Source organism: Dromaius novaehollandiae, chromosome 4 (assembly GCF_036370855.1).
Source record: "Dromaius novaehollandiae isolate bDroNov1 chromosome 4, bDroNov1.hap1, whole genome shotgun sequence".
NCBI lineage: Eukaryota > Metazoa > Chordata > Aves > Casuariiformes > Dromaiidae > Dromaius > Dromaius novaehollandiae.
This window is the reverse complement of record NC_088101.1, coordinates 43,699,066-43,721,037: the sequence shown is the minus strand read 5'-3', so window position 1 is coordinate 43,721,037 and position 21,972 is coordinate 43,699,066. Positions and strand designations below refer to the sequence as shown.

Here is a 21,972-nt window from a genome sequence, read left to right as displayed (position 1 = left end):
TACCAAGAATTTCTAAATTTTGTGCTGGATGACTTTGAAAATGGAATGGAATGTTTTTATGCTTTCAGCTGTCTTTTAGACAAGTGAGAAGTAGATGTCACACTCGGGCTTAATTAATTTGTGAAATAATTAGGTTATATAGAAAGTCTACTGTCCAAACATAAATAGCTGACTTTCTTCACCAGTACCATGACACTTATATGTGGAAAATATTGGTAATTTATTTTTCAGGAGATAGGCTGTAAAAGAGGACAGATTTATTAGTTGAAAACTTGTCATAAATATAAGATATGCAAAATATATTTTGCCAGTGTCTATTTCATGTTCCATGTTCATTATGTAAGGTTAAACTGTATTAGCTTTTGGAGTCTGAGTTAATGATTCTCAAAATTTTTAAATTGTTTACAAGCCCCGAATATCCATAATGAATTGGCTAAAGTTTGGTTTTATAAATTAGAATGAAAAGCACTATTTGACTGAAACAGTATTCATGTACTTAGCTTTTGCTTGCTTAGGGTTTCTGACCTGAAAAGTATTACACTGATTTTTTTGCATACAAAGTATACTTATTCCTAATGGCAGATTTATTGAAGCTAAAGACCTCTGAAAAATGAATGCCAGCTTTTTGTGTTGAACCTTATGGCGTATATTGTGAGGATGTCATGAAGAATGATTCTACAATATGTTTGCAGAAGGTGGTAGAATTAATATTATATATAAAACTCTGGTTCTACATTTCTGTTCAATGTTAGAACCTAGCTCGCTATTTCATGGTTACTAGTATCTATTGTCTATTCAGGGTGCTAGCTATTGTGTCTATGCATTAGAAAGAAAACTTCTAACTTTCTTGTGAGTGCTGCTGGTGAGAGATTCACTTTTTCAAGTCCTTTGCGAAAGGACTTGCTTAATATTTCATATTCCTTTGATCAAGGTGACATGCACGTATAAATTTCAGTAGGGTAGCACAGTACAGCATGTAAAACTCTGATTCAGAGTCCTGGTTCCTGCTCTTCTGGGGAGCTGCATGTAGTTTTGGTGTTGTGAGAGATGTAAATATTAATAAGATTTATGGGTTCCCTACCCTGAATATTTATCTGACCCTCTCCCATAATGGGCCTGTTACTGGAGTGAGATTTAATAGGCTGCTCATCCTGCCTGCTAGCCTGCGGAGGAGTCGCAAAAAGCTGCCTCGGCTGAAGTCACCACGAGGTTTCTCATTGGCTTCGCTAAGGCCGGTAAATTTCACCACGGCGGGGAAAAAGCACTCGCAAGGAGGCCAAAGTAGTGCTGTGTTAAGTATCACGTCATTGGTTCCAATGTTAATTTGTGTCATTCTGGTGTAAGAAGTATTTCGTGTGTACTGAGTCCTTATTCTACAGAATCAGTTTGTAGGAGCTGCGTTTAAGTTATAATAAATTAATTTTAATCTTTGTTAGAAGAAACCTACTTCAAATTATTAATAGCTTTCTGAGCAAGGGCTGTGATTTTGGTGGCAGGAGTTTATGTGAGGCTAGGCAAAAATATTATTTGCTAAGTTTTTTAGTCAATACTTAGAAGATTATTGGGAGGAGAGATACACTTTGGTATAATGGCTTAGTAATATGTACAAGGAATTTACCATTTGATAAGCTTATGCATTGTTTGAATGTTTTTCAATTAACCTTAAAATTTTTGTCAAAAAGTATTAACTAGCTGAAGCACTGAGTATATGTACTACGCTATAAATTATTTCAGTATTTCTAGAGACATATAGGCACGTGTTCGATGTGCTGAAATTGTAAATTCTTTGGAACAGAGAACCCTCTTTCAAGTCTGGCACAATGGGGTTTTATTTCGCTCCTGACTATTACAACAACTAAATTCAGTATCAATTAACAGTTTAATGATTAATGTCATTAAAAAGTATTAAAAAATTAAAAAAACAACAAAAAAACTCTTAGGAATAGTCAAAAACATAATTTTGTGATAAACTGATCTGTTTTCACGTTGTTACTTTGTGTTGCTATCCTTAGACTAAAAGATAATGAAAGGTAGAATATTAGCAGCAGCAGCAGCAGTCTAAAGCTCCAAATCATGGCTAGCTAATAGCTAATAATAGCTCTAGCTAATAAATGCAGGGATAATCAAGCCTTATTTTGGCTGATATATTTAATATTCTGTCTTGCCTTTAACAAAGCCGTCTTTAGCTGCTTCTCAAAGCTGCAATGGCTCCTGTGCTTTTGATACTTTCTTAGTATATACCAGTGTATTGGCGTCAAATTGTAAAATGTGTCAAGTTACTTACTATGTAGAGACAGAAGTGTAAGGAAAGCATATCTCAAGTTTTTTCCTCACATTTTTTTATTTCTCTTTCACAAATGTATTCATATCCACATTTCTTTAAATTACAAGCAGTCTTCTCAGTTTTAATACTTTTACAGTCTCCCCCTTTAACTATTAAATGCTGAAGTAGTAGTTTAAAATTATACCTGTATATTTGTACAGAGAGAGAGCTTGTTTTTACTCCTATAGGTATTTAATATCTTTGTAAATCTTAACTTTTCTTTTTCCTTTATGAAGACACTTTCTTCACTTTCCTTGCATCAGCATATTTCTTTCTCTGATCATTTGGTGTTACTTTATTTACCAAAGCAAAATGTATTTTTTAGAAACTTCTATATTTAGCTCTTCTTCATACCTTCAGTTAGTTTGCATGCACATTAGGCTTATTAGCTTCTCAAAATTTTTCTGAATCTGGACAAGATGTAAAATAGCACTGAATCTTCAACCCAGTAGTTCAGTGTTGAGTCTGGGAAAATGCAGATTTTCAAATTCATCTTTTTTTCATATTACTGGCTTAGTCATTCTTCTACTCAATGTGCTGTCACCGTCGATTGCGAAGCACATACCTCACAAACCTATTGTAGAGGAAGTGTGAACATTAGTCTTGGTATTGTACGTGAGTACAGCAACAGTGATTAGGTCAGATTAGATATATACTTAGTTTGATATCTTGTTTCTGATAACAGACAGAGTAGTGGACTCTTCTGGAAAAAAATACAAAAAAAAGAACATGCATACGGTGATTCTCCCCTGATAGGTCTTCTCACTTTCTGATAACCAGGAGTTCAAGGACTTTGAGCTGAATATTGTGTTTGAATATCATGTTTAATATCCCTCAACTGGTCTGTTCTGCAGCTAATCCCATTTATGTATTTGGTTTATACAACATCCTGTAATAAGGACTTCTTCAATTCAATTGTGCCTTATGTAAAAAAGGACTTCCTTTTTGTGTTAAATATGCTCCTGGGAAGTTCACTTTCAGTTCTGCTCATTGAGCAGGGCAGCTAATGTATGGCATGGCAATACTCAGCATCAGTATGCCTAAGGATGGGATTCTTGAGCTACTTATATACTGTTCCTAGGGCAGATTATGCCTTAGTAAAAACTGTATGATTTACTCATGAATTTTAAAGATAAAATAAAATTTATTGTGGTGGCAGAAGAAACAGGTATTGGGAAGAATCTTTTCAATAAATAATCGGAGAGGAAAGGGTGGTGTTGAACTGAGTGAGGCATGGTACTCAGAAAATACTCTCAAGCTAATGACATAACTAATCAAATAAGAAAAACTTTTTGGGGGAAGATAATGGAAAGGTTCACTGAGACAAACCATTGAACTTTCCTCTCTCGTAGTAACTTTCATTTTAAACATTTCATTTCATCCCTAAATCCCTTGAAGACTAAAGAGTGGATTAATTCATTTTTTTGCTCAACTGTCCATCTGGCATCTTAGTTCAACATTTTCATGCAACAAATAAGTATGTATATTTCTTCAAATACTGTCCCAACGGCTTGTTCGTGCCAAGGTATGCCACTGCCAAAGTCTGTACTGAATTTCTTGCCCACATAGACATATAGGCAGAGTCAGAACTTGGGCTTTCTTCTGTGCACTGTATCAGTAGGACCCATTTTGCTAGTTGTACTCAGCTCTGTTGAACCACTCATGAAACTCATTGAAATGGAGGTGTTGGTGTCCCTCTTGCATTCAACAGACTGTGATGTGGGAGATGAGAATCAGATTTCTTTTCAGCCTGCCTTGGGATGGAGACTCCAACTCAAGAATTCTACCTGACAGAAACAGTGCTCATAATTAACCTATGAGAGGTTTGAAGATTGGCCTCTTTCGGTTGAAAAAAAGTCTTGTTTAAAATAGTCGTTGTGTCAGCCAGTGGTTGAGGACGTTTCTTCCAGCTTGGTAGTTGGAGCACTAATGTGAAAGGATCAGGTTCTAGTCTTTGTTCCAATTACTGTTTAAGTAAGAGGAGGAAGTTCAACAGAAAAGATTGAAAGGTACCTTTTTCATAATACTCTGTAATCTCATAGCTAGAGAATTTTCCTGGAGATGTAATATCTGTAAAGAAATAACTTATCTAAAGGATAAATGTTTTAAGTGAAAGTATGAATTGTAAGACATATTCCCCAATGTTTTACTTACTAGAGGCATGTTCCATTTTCTGATTGTTTTGTAAGTCTGGAGGCTTTTGTAAATGGAATCCGAGTTAATTCAGAGTATAATACGATTTGAAATGATATAACTAAGAGCAAAATTTGGTCCCAAATGGTGCTTTGATATAAATGTGCTGGTTATTATAGAATCACTCAATATTCTTTAACTATGACTGTTAGAGGTAACAACTTTAGGGATACTGTTAGCTATCTTGCAAAGAATAAAGCATTTTTTTTTGTAAAATCTGGCTTTAGTCAGGCATACCTTAGAGCTGAAATTAACCTTTTTAAAATTTGCATCTTTCACCCTTGAGATGTCTATGAAGTATGAGTATTTTCAAATGACTTTTTCTTATGTTTTGCTGCAACAGAGGTTCTTACATGGCAAACTCTTCTTTAAGAAAACTCTTTCTGCAGTAACTCTCTTGTATGTGTTTCTCCACTTGAGTTGAGGTAAGCTAATTGTCTCGAGAGTAAAATACTCTGTTGTAAGAAAGCTAGATTTCGTCCGATTTTTGGTTTTGATTACCTTATCTAGTTCAGTTCTTGTTCACACTTAAAAATTTTTTCCTATAAGTGAGGGTGGAATGTGTGGTCTGGATGGCCTGTAAATATACATCCAGTATTGAGAAACATATGCTTTATAGAACTAGATGCTGCAGATGGAAACTACTAATCATCATTTAATTAGGAGGAGTCCTGAGATATTGAATGAGTTGCTGAGAAGTGGTAGCTAGGTTTAGGAGTTTCTGGCATTCATGTATTCTCTTTGCTCTTTACACTACTTCCCTTTTCTCAGGTCTGAAGCCTTCACCATGTCATGCCATCACCTAATCTTGTCATGCCATCACCTAATCTTGTCCTGCCCGTAGTCCCTCTTTTTGGCTTCTCCTAGTCTGTGAACTTCCACACTATCCTAGTTTTAAATTTGCCAGAGGCAGCTTCCACTAGTTTCACAAAGAGAAAATTGCATTAGTACTTTCATTCTGTCCTTAGAATGTTTTCCCAGATAGTCAGGTTAAATACTTCATTTATTAGTTTGATATCATTATTCCTGTTTATGCTTCCCATGCCGATTAGTTCTTCTCCAGCCACATTATTTAACCTTACATGTGAGTTGTTTATATTCTTTTTTGGTCCTTGCTGAGGAAAGCAATTCATATTTAGCTCACCTAAATCCTATCATATAAAACTCCCTCAGGCGTTTAATTCCTTTGCTGTTCTTGAAGTGTGTTCTAATTTGGCAATAATTTTCTGGTAATATGCCCAGAACTGAACGCACAGTTCCAGAGGCAGCTGCGGAAGAGCAGTATACTAAGTACCCAAACACTGTCATATATACCTTTTGATATACACAGCTTAACACTGCAAAGGCTTTCTTGCTGCCAGTTCACACCAATAAAATACTTTGGCTTTCTTCTTAATCCACCTGTTCTGATGATGTTGGTCTGAAAATGCTTTTATCAAAAACTGTTCCAAATTACTATTTTCCCACTCGAGTCCAATTTCATTGTTTTCAGGTCATGTTTTGAAAAAATCTTTCTCATTGGCATTGCTTTATCTCTGAATTTATATAATTTGAATATTTCTTTACCTTGTTACCTATTGATTCTTCTAGGCCATTACTGAGGATGCTGGGTACTAGGCCTAATAAAGATCTGTGTATTATCCTAGAAAGGAACTTTCAGTACTGAATACGTACCACGTCTTAAAACTCCATCTGGTGAAGATTATCAGTTTTCTTCCTTTTTTAATTCAAATAAGTGTGAATTAATTTTGTGACTGTATTAAATGGCTCACTAAAATAGGAATAGTTTTAATTCATTGTGTTGTTTTTTGTTTCTCTTTTCCCCATGCTCTTCTGAATAACTATGAGATTCAATCAGAAATTGTATGACAAAATTGAGTGACTGTTTTCCTCCCTGTGAATTGACACTTCTAATTTTTTTCCATTTTTAAATTAACTTTTGATACTGCTTACTCATATTTTACAAATCCAGGACTCTAGGCTGCTTTAGATACAAATGACCCTATGTATTTTATAGGCTTAATTCAGTAAAATGAACAAGCATGCCTTTAATCAGTCCTAGTAAAGAAAGCATTAATATTGCCTTTCTCAATTCAGTGTCATCTGTCCTCTCTTGTAATATGTAGAATATAGCTTTCAGGGCCCAAAAGGTGTCCTTTACCTAGCAAATAGTTTCATTTTTTTCATCTTTGAAAGTATATATGTGAATAAGACAGTCAAAATAACCTTTAGTTATGGGTAAGTTATGGTAATTATGAGTAATCTACTATATAAACTTCTGCTCAGACACTTTCTGGCTCTTGCAGGAATAATAAGCTTTCTTCTCTTCCTCCATGTGCCCTCTTAATATTAATTCTTCAGCCTTTCCTGAGGCTAGGTAGAAACGCAGACAATATTAAAGTGAAAAGTCAGCTCAGGAAAGGAGCATATCCTGTAAAATGCTCTTCAATTACAATGATTTGATTTTATCTGAACATGTGTAACTGTTTAATGTATTATACTGAGGCAGAGATTTGATAACCATTTCTTTGAACCAGAATATTTTTTCTGAGCACTCTTTGTCCTGTGCACTTGGTGATACTAAGACTGGCATTTGTTCCTTTAATTAAAACTATATTTGAATGGGTATGTTCAGCAGAGTTAAATAAAGTTTGAACCAAGTAACATTAGTTTATGATTTCCTAAGCTTTAGTGAGTTCTTCGCAATTCTTGTATTCCTTTCATAATTTTTAATACTTTCAATTTTTTAATACATAAACCAGAACAAATTAACATGTGGCACCATGTTGCTCTCAACTAGCTGGGCTGGAATTTTTAGACACACAAAATGCCTCTCTCCTGCATGGTCAACCAGAATGATGGGCAACAATAACAGAATATAAGCCCTGGCAGGCTGTCACTTAAAAAGAACCAAGTACATACTTGCCCTTAAGTTTTGATAATTATTTTCTAGAAAGTTGAGGAAAAATAGGAACTCGGGATCTGAGTTCAATGGCTCTTTAACTTTCAGCTCTGTCTGACCCTCCTCTAGCATACAATTAGTCCCTTCCCAGTGAGTAGGCCCCTCCTCACCTCCCATCTCTTATTTCCATTAATAGCTACCCTTTCGTGTACCCTTTAGGATGCTTTCTTCTCCCTTATATCTTGGCAAGAACAATGCTGGGATCACAGCTGCAATGGAATCCCTGTTTTCAGTTTGTAGCTCTCTTGCCAAAGCTTCTTTTGGAATCTAGCAATAACAATTAAAAAAGAGAAAATTCTTTTGTGATCTACAATCTGCCTGAATTTGAAGCAAGGTTGTTGAAGTAGGAATCTGACAATATAGCCACCGGAGTAGAAAAAAACTCTGTTGAAAAGAAATTTTTGAAAGAATCAGAAAATGCATCTTGTAGTCACAGAAGAAATCCCAGTCAGGTTTCAAGTGTGTGCACTGAAGACATTCTGTGTATCTATAGGAGATAAGCATTTCAGAAATTATAGGAAAGCTTTAACCTTTTAGAAACAGTGAACTTTGTGTGTATTATCATTATTGCCTAAATTATTATTAAAAAGTCAGGAAAGTGACTTTTTGCAAGAAAAATTGCAGTCCAAATGGTTAAAATTTGGCATAGTTAAGAGCTTAAAACAGGGCATGTAATGAGAAACACTAAATCAGTAATTGCACAAAGACTTTAATAGCAGCTGTCCCTTGGCAACAGAGTAGCAGTGATAATATTTAGCTCTTATACAGCAATTTCCATTTTCAGAATTCTATACTTAGTTAATAAAATTGATAGAAGGGAAGATGACTCTCACCTATTCCATTACTTAACCCCTTCTCTTAGGTTTGATTGAGGAATCTTTTACAAGGAAGAAGAGCTTAGAGCCATAAAGAATTGCTGCATTCCTGTAGAAAAAGCTGCCTGATCTTTTTGTGGATTCTAAATATAAAAAGCAAATGGCCAAAACTGTCCTCCTAATCTGCAGAATAGATATTTCAGAGTATAGATTTTTATAGCATAAAACTGTAATCCAGGTTCTAAAAACTAAAGGCAACTTTCATTTATATCTTCTCTCACAATGAAACATTTCTGACAAATGATGTAACTTATCTTGCCACTCAGACTCATGACACTCTCTCATTTTTAAAACTTACTTATGTACCTGAAACAACAGGGAGAGAGACCTTTATGAGATCTCCATTGGCTTTCTCTAAAGTCCATACAGAAGAACTATAGCCTTTTGGACTTTTTGTAATTTTACAGTTAAGTAACAAGGGGTTCTTTCAGAGGCCCTTTTCATAGCTAATCACAAATTTGTCCTTAAGTAAAAATGAAATGCAACAATGAAAATGAAAACATGCAGTGAAGGACTGTAAGTATGTTTACATATTTTAATAGTCATTCCTATTATTTTTTTTTTAGGTAACATTGATTCTTCTGTATCATATACTGAGTAGAAATGAGCAAGGCATTAAATTAATCCACCCTTGTAACTATCTGACGAGAGTAATTATCTGATGCTTACAAGCTGTTTCTAGAATAGATCTTCCCAAGCTACGTTAAATTTTATTATATCTGTATTTGAGTCTCAAATTAGGGTGGATCACCCTGGTGATGGTGGATGATTTTTTTTCATTATTATACAAATACTGATTCTTTTGTGGGAAATTACTGTTGAGACTCTAAAGTTTTTTATGAATGTGGTCATATAGTAGAAATCATCATTCTCTTTGTCCTCATTGTATGTATGCCTTACCCAGGCTATTACCTACTCAGCCTTTACTTCAGTATTGAGGCCTGGTTTTTAAAATATGTGATAAGAAAGCCTCCTTTCTGGAATTGGCATTAAAAACTAACAAATAGAAAAGCTGGTATATGTTGTGATAACTGTCTGCTTCTTTTTGGGTTTCATAACAGATGCAGGGGAATCTTTTTCAATGTAAAATGACACATTTCCTAGGAATAAAACTATCTACCAATGCCCTTTATCCTCATAGCCATATGAAGAAGTCACATAACCTTATAACTGATTTTTCTGGCATTAATGAATACTTCTGGTGAATGCTGGAAGAATGCTTGCTTAATGAAGACCCTGCAAGCCAAAAGAAATGCAGTTTAATTAGATGTGAAGCTGTGCTCAAAGTAAATCATAAGCATGTGATTTTAATACAGCGTGAAGGCAGCTGTGGACAATCATACAGCTTGTCTCTCTAAAATAAAGCTGTGAAGTGTCACAGAAATATAAAAATGGTACCAAAAGCGTGCTCTGTGTGTGTGTGTGTTGTGTTAACTCAAACCAGCCTACCGGACTTCTGGAGTATCCTTTCTCCCCCTGTGGGATGCCATGCCTGACATAATGGGAGTATGGAGGAACCGTGGCATTAAGCTGATGTTGGGAGCGGGCATGTGAGCAAGGCTGCTTTGAGTGCAGGGCGCTGCTAGGCAGTACCCAGGCACCTGCTGCGCGGGACCGTGGCCTCTTCGCGGCCGCCTGGCACTGGGTGCTGAAGCTGGTCAGCAGACTGTGGGTGAGGGTGACCACACGGGGTGATGGCTCTAAAAGAGATGACACTGCAGCACAGCACCGCAGCTGCTCTAGCACTGTTTGACCTGACAGGCAGTTATTTATTCTTTCCAGCACTGTGAATGGGTGAGATTACAGGCCTAGCTGAAGGAGGCTCTATGTGAGGAGCATATTCATGGGCCACATGGGCCCCTGAACATACTCATCTCATGTGAATTGCAATCTGGTACTTTTGATACCTAATTATTTATAGACTAGCTGAAATAAACTCTATCAAGGCTGTGTGATGAATCAGAACTTTTTTCACTGATCTCCACTGAAGCAGACCTAGCATTGCTGCCTAGTTCATTGTCTATTCAAGGCAATAAATTGCTTAATCTGTCTTAAAGATCTATGAGCCATGTCAAAATTTATCAGCAAGAGTTGTTAATGACTATTAACCTATTGTGAAAGGACAGTGCATCTCTGTTGCTCATCTGAATCTATCCAGTCCATATCCATTCCACAGCCTATTGGTAATCTGGAATTTTGACATTTATCTCTCAAAGAAAACAATGTCATAAAACAAACTCAGTCCAAGATTTGTAATTCTTTTCCAACCTGTGTCTACGACCAGTAGCTGGAATGGCTGGAGTTACTTGTCCATATGCAGGTGACGTACAGTTTTTTTTTCCCCTCTTCTGTACAAATAATTGGATGAGAATAGCTCAATTTCACTGAAACTGGCTCAATCTGAATATATCTGAATCATGCATGAAGTTGGTCAAAGGGATGATTTTTCAAGCCACTGAAAAAGTTAATTTAGTGGATGGGATTTACAATTATGTAGCTATGGAATGATGCAGGACTTGTCAGAGGTGTTGTTATTTGAGGACCTGGAATCAATGAGCAATACTGTTATCTTTTGGTACATCTTAATCTAAGGTTTAGATATCACATTCTGGAATATGACAATTACTGTGAAACGTGAGTATATGCTAAACTCCAGATTCAGGATTTGGCTTCGGTAAATTCTACATCCTTAATCTATAACAGACTACTTGATGATCTCAGGTGAAGAGCATAATTAACAATTATCCTCCAGCAAAAACAATGTGGAAATAGTATCTATGCAGGAAATGGTTTTATTTTGAGGCCTGTTCATGACTGTAAATTGAATTCTGTCAGGAACTAAGGAAGCACTGCACTGCTATATTCTGCTCCAGTACTGCACACTTTTCTTGAGCATTGCTTTCTCTAACAGCAGATATATGTACAACGGAAGGCATAGTTGCTTTAACACCCCCCCCCCCCCCCCCACACACACACACACTAATGAAGTACAACACTCCACTACATGCACCTTCTGACAAGAGGATGTGTGCACAAGAAGGTGAATGTCATGTAGTTTCCATTGCTTAGCACACATCCTGAAAAGCAGTCTGACAGTTTTCTGATGGGCTCAGTATAAATTTACATAGGGGAAAAATTTCAGTTAAAAATTGTATAAGCAGGTTCTACTTTCCTTAATAAATTATTACTGATGCTCTGAGTTTTAAGTAAGCTGCATATGCTTTTAAGGATGCAAGAGTTAACTAGAGTAAAAAAAAAAAAAAAAAAAAAAGGCATGTATATGTTTGTACCAGCAAAAGAAATGATATTCAGGTTTTAAGTGCCCTTTTTTCTCCATGAACTATATGATTTTAGTTATATGGCTGAATTTGAGTCTAGTGTTCTGCCATCTGTCTTTCAAAACACTGTAGTGTGTTAATGATTTTTCCTCAGCCCCTCCTTGTAAACAAAATCTGTTGTTGGTTCTTGCCCGAGTGCTTTTTCCTAAGCCTTTACAATATGTCTTGGCACTATAGTCAGTCTGAGATATCCTCTCACCACATGATAAGTTAATGATCAGAGCTGATGAAATTCAAAATGATGTTCTTACAGCACACCTGCTAATGCACGGGGACATTGACAGCAGTGGGGCTTTTGTATGCCAAGTTTGTTTAGTGAACCACTAGCTAGCTTAAAGAAACAATGTCAAGGATAACAAATTTAAAGTTTAGTTTATTCTAAAGCCACGTTTGTGGAATTTTAAAGAATCTGTTTCTATCTTGGTTTGTTGCAATGTTAATCCTGAAGGTATCACATCACGCCTTGAAGACCTGAGAAAGGGGAAGGAGTGTATGATCAAGGTGAGTGAATCTGTTTACATCTAACTGTCATCGTGGAGTTACTTTAGTAAAATGGAACTTTGCTGAATCCTGATTTATACCAGAAAGCAAGCAAACCCTGAGGATGGGGGATCTCTCTCTGGCTCTCTGAGTTTTCAGTATCAGAGTCTAGGATAGCAGTCTGATGTTACCCAGCTGTCATTAATTTTGCAAATCATTATATTTTGTCATCTTTCTATGAGGTATTTACAGTAATGAATCCATCAAAAACTTAGGTTTAAAAGTGTAGAATGTTGTTTTAGTAGTATCCTTTCTATTTTATTTCTTTTTTCTGTCCTCTTGTATTTAGAGTATGAAGGTGGAAGCATATGCACTAAGGTCCCAATTCAGCAGTACAGTCAGGACTGCATTTGCCTATGCGTATTCAGCATGGCACTTAAAGGAAGATCTGTTGTCTTTGAGGGAATTATGTGCATAAATGCTTTGTTGAATTTTGGCTTGGTTTTCAGAGTTTTGTTATTTGCAGCAGATGGATCTTTGTGGCCATTGTGCACTTTTTGTGATTCTGTGTGTCTATCCTGATCTTCTGTAGGAAACAACTGTAAAAGTGAGCATTCATCTAGATAAAAGGATTTCTACTCTATTGGAATTTGGTGCAGACATGGTTTTTTTTAAAAAAGCGATGAGATATCATGGTTTAAAATAGATATGATCTTGTAAGAATGAATGTAAGATTTCTGGCATTCCAAAGATGCAACCTCAACTGCACGTGGTATCCAGTTTCTTAAATGTAGAAAGAAGCAGGTTTCCTGAAAAGAGGATTTCCATTATTTTTCCTTAGCTGAAATCCTAGTTTTAGATCCTAGTTTAGCAAATAGTGAAATATGCTATGACCCACTCCAGCATTTTTATTCCATCTTGCCAAAATATAAAGGAGCATTGCTGATTGTGTCCTTATCGCTTTGCAATTACTAGTGTTGATAAAGCTGATTGTTTTGTCTCTAAAATTTTGTGGTGTATTGTATAGCTGTATATAAATACATTGCATATGTCTGTCCAAAGGGAGATGGAAAGATAAAAATTGTGTGTGAGGGGTGTTCTTTTCTTTCTTTTTCTCTTCTTCTTTCTTTCTGGTTTGATTAGTGAGTATATTGCCATGCATGTGCAGGTGGCAACATGTCAATACAGGGCAATAACTGTTACGTTCATTTACTTTACCATTTAGGAAGCACAGATGTTAACTATGCAACAACAAGGTGGTTCTTGTAACAGACCTGCTGTTAAGTCCTCCTGCTTTTGCAGTAGCTAAATATATTGTTTCTTTGGCATGTATGAGACACTTATTCCTAGGAACTTGTAACTGTATCGCACAATATAATGTTTATTAATACTGTTTCTAAACTTGTTACATACCATCTCAAGGAAGGAAATTTGTTTTGTGTGTTCTTCATAAGATATTTCTCATTTGAATTTCTGACACTTTATTCCTAAGGAATCTGTTCCTTGCTGCCATGGATAGATGTATCTAACATACATTTGGAATAATAGACTCTCTGCTCTAACTCTTTAAGGGTCTTGCTCCTTCTATTATATGTAAGTGTGAATTACTATCTCGGCTAACAAATATTGAGTTTAAATGATCAAGAATGTCCCGGTAATGCCACTTATTCATTCATATACCCTAAATGATACTAATACACAGTATATAGTTGGATTCATGTGCTCTTACAACTGTAATCTTAGTGGTTAAAAGATCTTGGCTCCTGGAGGACAAGAAGGAAGCTGAAGCTACACAATGAGACAAAGGTCACAACTCTAGGGGAGAAAAAAGGTTTTATAGAATTACCCATTTTTGTAATGTCTCTGTTCATCAGACACTTCCTGTCCTTGAGTTATTAGGACCTCAGGGCACTTCTGGAATCCTCAGTGATACTACTATCCCAGTAGTTATGTCTGCTTAAAATTAAAAAGAAGAAAAAAAATCCACCTGGAGCTAGCTAGAAGGTAAGGTATCTTGTAATATGTGGCTCCAAACTTGATGATCCATAAATGACTCAAGTTCAAGTACTGATAACTGTGCATAGCAATAAGTCTCAAATCTGAGAAATGCTTCAGTATGTTTATAATTCAATAGCCTGGTTAATAACAAAAGTTGGAGCACCACAGCCCCTTCCCTGCTACAGCGCTTGCTGCACCAGCTCCCTGCTTGAATACCAATTGGAATTCAAGGTCTCAGTTCTAATCACCAAAAACATTCACAGGATTCATCCAAGTATGAGAGACCGTCTCTCCTACTCTGTGGCTGGGGCCTCCCATAAGAGCTGCATTCTTCTGGAACAATGAAACTACCGGGCGCTGAAGGCCCCTGAGCACTGTCTGTCAGCCCAGAGCTATTCAGTCACTTCTGCTATAAGGGAAAAATGCAAAAAAAGAAGGATACTAGTACTGTCAGCACTGCTAAGAAGGAACATCTCATAGTATAAGTTAATAAGCAGTTTGGATACCACAGTATGGCATAAGCACATAGGTGTTTTTTCCTGAGGCTTAAAGGTATCCTTTCCATCTGCTAGTTCTTGCTTTAGTATTGCTATCACTTTTCCAAATCTTAAGTAAAAGTTACAGAGTGCGTCTCCTTTTTCTTATTATTGATCCTGAGGAGTTTTCAATTGGTGGATTTCATAACAAAGCTTTTGAAGAGTTTAATTTTTAAAAAAAATTTCTTCCTAGAAAACATACACATTTCAAGTAACACAATACAGAATCTAAACTGTCTAAATTAATTGATTAGGAATGTTGAGTTGGTCTCTTCAGGTAGCAAAGGCCTGGCAGGTTTGACTGAGTTACCAGCACGGCTACTGTCGGGGTGTAATAAATGCATTAATTTTGTTTGTTCCATCACTAAGGCTCAGCCATCTGGACCTAATGAAAAAAAATAATATTTTCTTGGACTTCAGAGCAAAATGTTTTCTTCTTTCTGGAAAGTTGTTTCTTATATCTTTGCAGCATGCAACTCTCCAGTGTAATTGATACAATTTTCAGAAAGAGGTGGCAGCTCCTAAACTGAAAATCACATCCAGTTTTTTTGTTTTGCCTTATCTGTTGCTTTTTATCTCTCTGCAGATCCACAGTGACGTTGACATTAGTTTCTTACACTGCAAATATACTGGTTTTTTTTTCTTTTGTTGTTGTTGAATAAAATGTCAGCAGGTGACAATCCATGATTCACTGGTACCATTCTGTAATTTAATAGTCCTAAATCCTGAAGAGAGTGATTTCTTATCCTTTTCAGCAGGTGACAAAGTGTGAAGTAAATACCTGTAGGGGAAAATAATCTTGGAGAGCTGGGATTGTGAGGTCTTTTTTAGTAATAAGTAGTCTATGATTAATCTAGATGTGTGATCGGGTTACCAAAAAGAATGCCGGTTATCTGACTGTCTTACTGTCATGCCATGGTGACATAGACAGGCACTTTTTGAGGGGTGGGGGAAGGGGTGAGCAATCACCTTGTTACTGTACGCTTTGAGGCTCGCACACAGTAACCATCTGTGGTGTATACCTTCCAGTAGTGTTACTACTGCTGTTTTTGGAACCATACTGGCTCACACTCTTGGGTTTAGCTTAGTTATTTCTTGGCTGGTGGTTTGCTTATGCTCTGCTTCAGTGTCTTCCGTTCTCACTCAGTAAAATTTTTCTTACTCTTTTTGTCCATTCTTAAGCCTTTTAAACTCAGGCAAAGTGATTTAATAGGTTGCTGCTCTTTTATCTTTTTTCCAGATGCTAGATATTATCCTAGCTTGTGACATTCAACACTGTGAGCTACTGTGGCAAGGTCTGTGTTCTCTGACACTGAATTCTGTCTGTCTGTCCGTCTGTCTTACAATGTTCTTCTGGTAGGCTTTTGAATTCCCTATCACAACTCAGTTGTCTTTGAGATTACCTTGTTCTGACAAAGTCTCAATGCTTTGTGAGGAGTTAAATCATGCTATTACAATAATCTAATTATTTTATCGTAGCTGTTTGCCAATCTTTTGATAAGGGATTACATTATTTTCCTCTGCAATGCAATGAGTAGTATATTAGTATGAGTTGTCCATTAATGTGGGTCTAGTAGTTGTGAGGGGTTTTCTTTTGTTTTGATACCATCTCAAGATTTTTATTGTAGTTAGTGAGTCAAAGTCTCTTGTACTATTCTACTCTTCTTGTAGCGGTGCTATTTAACTTCCTCTATACAATTAATAGAAACTGATTAAAACATCAATTTCTTTAGAACATGCAAATGTTTAAAATCAGGCTACTGTTTGATGTCTCTGTCTGGCATCCATTGGGGCAGGTGTACAAAGGATTATTGACCAAGTCACCTCCATTTGTCCCCCTTAATGCCAGAGGAATTCTAACTCTGGAATTCTACTTAGAGGAATTTTCTTGGGCAAAAGAGATGATCAAAAGGATGAAACTGCTTCCAGAGAAACAACTGAGCAGGCTAGGAACTAGCACTACAGGAAGAAAGTGCGGTGATCACCAACCTTTGGGTCAGGGAGAGAGAGAGAGAGGGGAAAAAACAATAGGTTGGAGTTAACATGTTTGTTTTTCCTGGGTGCATGTGAATCTTCTTAGGCAGCTGAAGTACCAGAACTTAGATTACTAACTTCTCCATCCATGTGTATTTTTGAGCTAATCCATCTACTCTCATCCTGAATTTCAAGCCAAGGGTTTGACTTATGAAGAATCTGTTCACTTGAAATTCATTGCTACTAAGTTTTCATTGGACTCAAAGAACTTTGACCTTTTTCTCCTTTTTGCAACACAGATTCCTCTCAGACAATGCAGAGTGTTCTATAAAAACACTGTAGACCCTGTTTAATTCTGATAATAAAGATCAAGGGAGGAGGAGAAAGACATTACTTAGCATAATAGGGAAAATATAAAATAGGAGAGAGATGAAGAATGGAAAAAAATGAAAATAAATTTTCAGGAGGTTTGGAGGTGCCGAAAAAGGTTCAAAGGATACTGCTGTGCCTGTAGAAATGTGTATTGAGTAATTTTGTTGAGAATTCAGTACAAAATGGTTATGGCATTTTTACCCATAAATAATGTTGCATTTCTTTCTTGAAATATGTGACTACACTCTATAGCTCTTCCTATATGAGCTTCGGTGAAAACAGTTGCATGTATCGAAGCTTTTTAGCAATTTTTTTTAACAATTAAAATTAATTATGAGGGATGGCTTATAAATAAGCTTAGCTAATCTATATTAACTAGCATATTTTTGACACTTAGCTAGACATAAACTAGACATTTTGCTGAATGCGTTCATAAAACTCATGTCTCACTTTTGTGATTTATGTTTATTACTCTCTTATAAACTGTAAAAGTTTAGCAAAACTTTTAGTATAAAAAAAGTTTGTTTTAGTAAAACTTCTACTTTAGTAAAAGTACCCAAAAAAGTATTTTTAGTTCCTCGTGTCATTGTGCTATTTATCTTTATGCCAAACTTCAAGATTGACTAATCTATTTATAAACTAATCTGCACAAAATAATTCGTATGCTGACTTGCTCCTTCAAAATTTTTTTTTTCAAATCAGCATATGTGCCAGTCATATCTCTTTCAAAGTTGTTTGTGTATAAATTAAACAAAATTGGACTTTATTTTATATATATTTTGGCCCTCCTAATGTGCAAAAAAAAAAGCCTCCTATGTTTGGTACTTTCAGGAAAATCTTACATTGCGGAAAGAAGCAAAGTGCTGTGTTTCTGTTTTGTTTGGAGTAAGCACAATTTAATATATTTGTTATACTTTGTCATACTTTATAACTATTTTACATAAAGACTTTTTAATTGCTGACTTGAGATAAGGAACATGCATCTCCCACACATGTTAGTGTCAACCACAGTTTGAAATTTTCTAGCTACAGTTTTCCCAGACCTGTTCTACAGATTACTTTCCAGTATTCTAGCTCCCACAGCAGGCTACCAGGACATGGAGAGCAGCTTTGAGAACTACCAGCAGTAAGTGCATGTAACAATTTGAGTCCACTACTTTAGTTTTATCAATGGAGCTATTAAGAGTTGACAGTAATTTCGTAAATTGATTTTTGTTTGGTTTACTAAGTTTTAGAGAGTTCATGCAAGCATGTGGTTTCTACCCCAGCTAAAATTTCTTAGTGGATTTATATACTTATATGTAAATATTAAGTGAGAAAAAGTTTGTAATTTCTGTCAGATTAATTGCCTGTTCATCAAGCTATTGCAATCCTACTGGCTTCTATTACTTTTATATATATATATGTATGTATCTTTTGCTTGAGTCTGAATTCTCTTAGCTGTATTTCTGAAGTTGCCAAAAATGTTGGTGAGATAGTAGCTTGAAGTGACCAGATTTTAATGTAAAAGCCTGTTGAATGGAATAAGTGAGAAACACTCGTTTTCAGTGTTAAGAAAACAAAAAAATCAAGCACCCTAAAGCAGACCTATTACGTTATTTGTGCTAAGGGAAGTTTAAAAATTTAAAACAGGGAAGGACAGAAGGTCAGAACAGAACAGAAAGACAAACAATGAGAAGATCATCAGTGTCCTACCCACCTGGTTGTTGTCTGTGGACAAGCAAGGCTGGGACCATTAGGATAACTATTGTAGATTCCTTTTGCTTTGTGTCATAAATGGCAAAACAATTTTGGAAGGATTAATACTTGATAATATTGAGTCTTACTTTTCTGTTTATGAAGGACTAGGGTAGATAAAAAGAGGAGAAAGAGTAACAAAGTAACAATTTCTGTCCAGTATAATCCACTGTATTCTGTCTCTTAAAAGTTGTCTGTCAGGTATTTAAAAAACAAAACAAAAAAACCTTTAGCTATTCCTTTAAAAGCAATTGTCTGCTAGGAACAGCTAGGAAGCTCACTGACTTTCTTGCATTTACTGCGTGTTCAGTTTGTTTATGGTGTCTGAGACAGTTTTATTTTAAAATACTAATTAACTACAATGAGGAAACATTTGTAGAGTAAACATTCAAAACAGTTGCTTGGCAGAATAAAATTGCTGTAGTTTTAAACTCAGTGTAATTCGAATACATATTCACAAGTGTTTTCATTTTTAAAGACTTAGTCATTGACTCTTCCACCTACAAATGCTTCTTTTTTTTCAGAAGACCAGCAGTATTGTCAATGAACGAACTGGGCCAGTCCTACTTTTAATGGATGTATGGTGGGTCATGTCCTTTAATTTACTTATGGTATAGCCATTCAGTTTGTTAAAGTATCTGAATTGTGTTATTGAAGAAAATTGGTCTAGAGTACAAATTACATCTGAAATTGGAGATGACGACTTTCAAAATTGCAGTGGTTCACCAAAATGTAGTTCTGCCAGCAAATCATAAAATCCATGTAGAATTTCTTGAACTTTTGAATGGATTTCGATAGAATTGGTAATGTCTGTATTTTTCATACAAGTACAATCATAATTTCAGCTACAATGAATATTTTTGGCAACAGCTATACTTGAAAATATTCGTGTTACTTTACTGAAAATATACTGTACAATCAGGTAAAAATTCTTGCAGGTCATTTTAAGATTAGTTTTGCAATTTTTCTTGAGTAAAGTTGATTAAAGGACATTCCACACATTCTAGAATATGAAAAGCTGATTAAAATCCATCAACGTGTTAAAATCACATTTTATGTTGTTGTTGTTTAGATAGAAATTGAATGCCCAATGGTTGTAATCATATGTTTACTGTTCGCATAGGTTTTGTTTGTTAGCGTAAAATTTCTATTCTTTAGAACTAGGAATCTTGTTCTCTATTTTCATGCCTGTATAGACTCACAATCTCCTATTCTTTTGGTCCTATATTTGCAAACATGTATCTTCTGGAATAAGCAACACTCCTCTGTAAGCTCAAATACAGGGCTAGACATTCTCTGCTAAAATAATATTTATATTCTATAGAAGTGCTGATCTGATCATTCTAGCAACCCATGTTTTGGCATTTGTTAGAAGTATGATGTGGCTGTGAAGAATCCCTGTATTGTAGCTGCCTGGAAGGAAGCAGTAGCAAGAAACTTTCAGCAGTTGGGAAAATATAAGCTGGTTGAGAGCACCACATACTTACAGAACTAGGTAGCCTGCACACCACAGTACGCTGTCGTTGGTGTTGACAGAGTTAGCCAACTGGTCATTTTCTTCATGGCTTTCCACAGATTTGTGGTTGCCGATGTATCTGTATCAAAGGTTCACAAAAGACATTGCTGCTGCTGCTGAACCTTCAATGTCTTTTGCGAATCTTTGCATGTTTGGCATAGATTTGTACTGATCTACTGATATCCAAAGTCAGCTGAGAGAAAGGGAGAGGAAGACTCTTCATTATCTGCAGATACCAAATCAATTTTTCTTACATCTGTGAAAAATAACTGATTCAGTAGGATGCTTACTAATATGAGTTCGTACTTAGGGGAATGTGGTGACCTCGAAGGGGTGGGGGGGAACAACCCCTGAACTGTACTGTTTTTGCTTTTCCTTCTAGCTTTTTTTTCCACTTTTGTCTTGCCCGTAAGGAACACAAGAGTGGAGCCTGTCAGTAGGCATGGAGGAGGCCATAGCTTGTCAGAAGATGGGACTGCAGGAGGCAGTTTAAAGTACCCTTATAGACAGCTGTTATTTAAGGCTGAGCATAATATATGTTGTCATGAGTGTTTATACTATGCTTCTCCTCAAGAATGCTAAGTAGATCTGCGCTATGTATGATGACCAAGAGGTGGTTTGAGTCTTAACATGCTCTTGTCTGACAAATTAAAAACAAAAGTGTTTTCTTCCTTTTAACATAAAATTGAGCAGAATGCTCTTAATTTAATGCAGAGCTAACCTTTCGTCCACTGCAAGAGGTTGAATTTGCTCTTAGTGTAATTTACATAACTCACACCTCCACAAAATCCTTCAGCCATCTGCCATCAGACAATAAATCCTTTTTTAATTTCCATAATTCTTACTAGAAAGATTGAGGAAATCCACCCATCTGTTTGATAGAAGCATTACATCCATGGGGAAAGCACATCAAGCCTTTTAGCACCATTCTTTTGGGGTGAGGGAGGGAGAGAGAAAGGGAGGGTGGATGATGATCTAGAAGAATTGCAATAAGCAGAAGTGTTCAGAGTATAGTGGTGAGAACCTTTGCATGCTAATTCATTCAGTAATTGAGAAACAAAATATGATAGTTGACCAATTCAGTGCTAATGTGCAATTGCATGGTCTCATTTGCTTTTAACATGATTTATGTGATTAATTCCACTGTGGTGAGTAAAACTACTTGTGCAACAAGTCAAACTGTCAGGGAAAATTTAGTGGTAAACAAGTAGAATGGGACAAGGGAAAGATAGCTGCAGTCATATTCTGTGATTTGCCTCTAGAATACAAGTTCTTAAGAAAAGACAACGTTTATGTTTGTCAAGCACAGCAAACTTTCTTAACATTGAACAAATAATTGATAATATGAATAAATTGGACCTGATTGTAGTGTCAGATGACAAAGAGGTGATACTAGAAACTGTATTTCTTTTGAAAGCTGCTATTTAAACAGCTAGTTCTTGTTGCTGACTAAATATTTTTGTTCTGACAAAACATTTCTCCTCATATCTGACAATATGCTAATACAAAAAAAAAAATGCTTATATTACATTATGCCTGGTGAAATTCTGCTTAGAGGAGTAACTTTGGCAAAAAAGTCACTTCATTTCTGTGATGAGAACTAGATTTGAAGGGAAAGTAAAATATACTGTCCCAGAAGGTCACAACATGATAGTATGTTGATTAAAA

General features: G+C 36.0%; 1 protein-coding gene across 7 annotated transcripts in view; it reads left to right on the top strand.

Moving 5' to 3' along the window:
• FSTL5 (follistatin like 5) overlaps window positions 1-21,972 on the top strand; it is a 323,974-nt gene that overhangs the window by 138,438 nt on the left and 163,564 nt on the right. The window contains exon 1 of one of the 7 annotated variants that reach the window (XM_026120179.2): window positions 19,314-19,371. The exons of the other annotated variants lie outside the window; for them this stretch is intronic. Within the exon in view, the coding sequence (XP_025975964.2) occupies window positions 19,365-19,371 (7 nt within the window). The 5' untranslated portion in view covers window positions 19,314-19,364. Of the gene's footprint in view, window positions 1-19,313; window positions 19,372-21,972 lie in introns of those variants that run through there. 7 annotated transcript variants of the gene reach the window in all.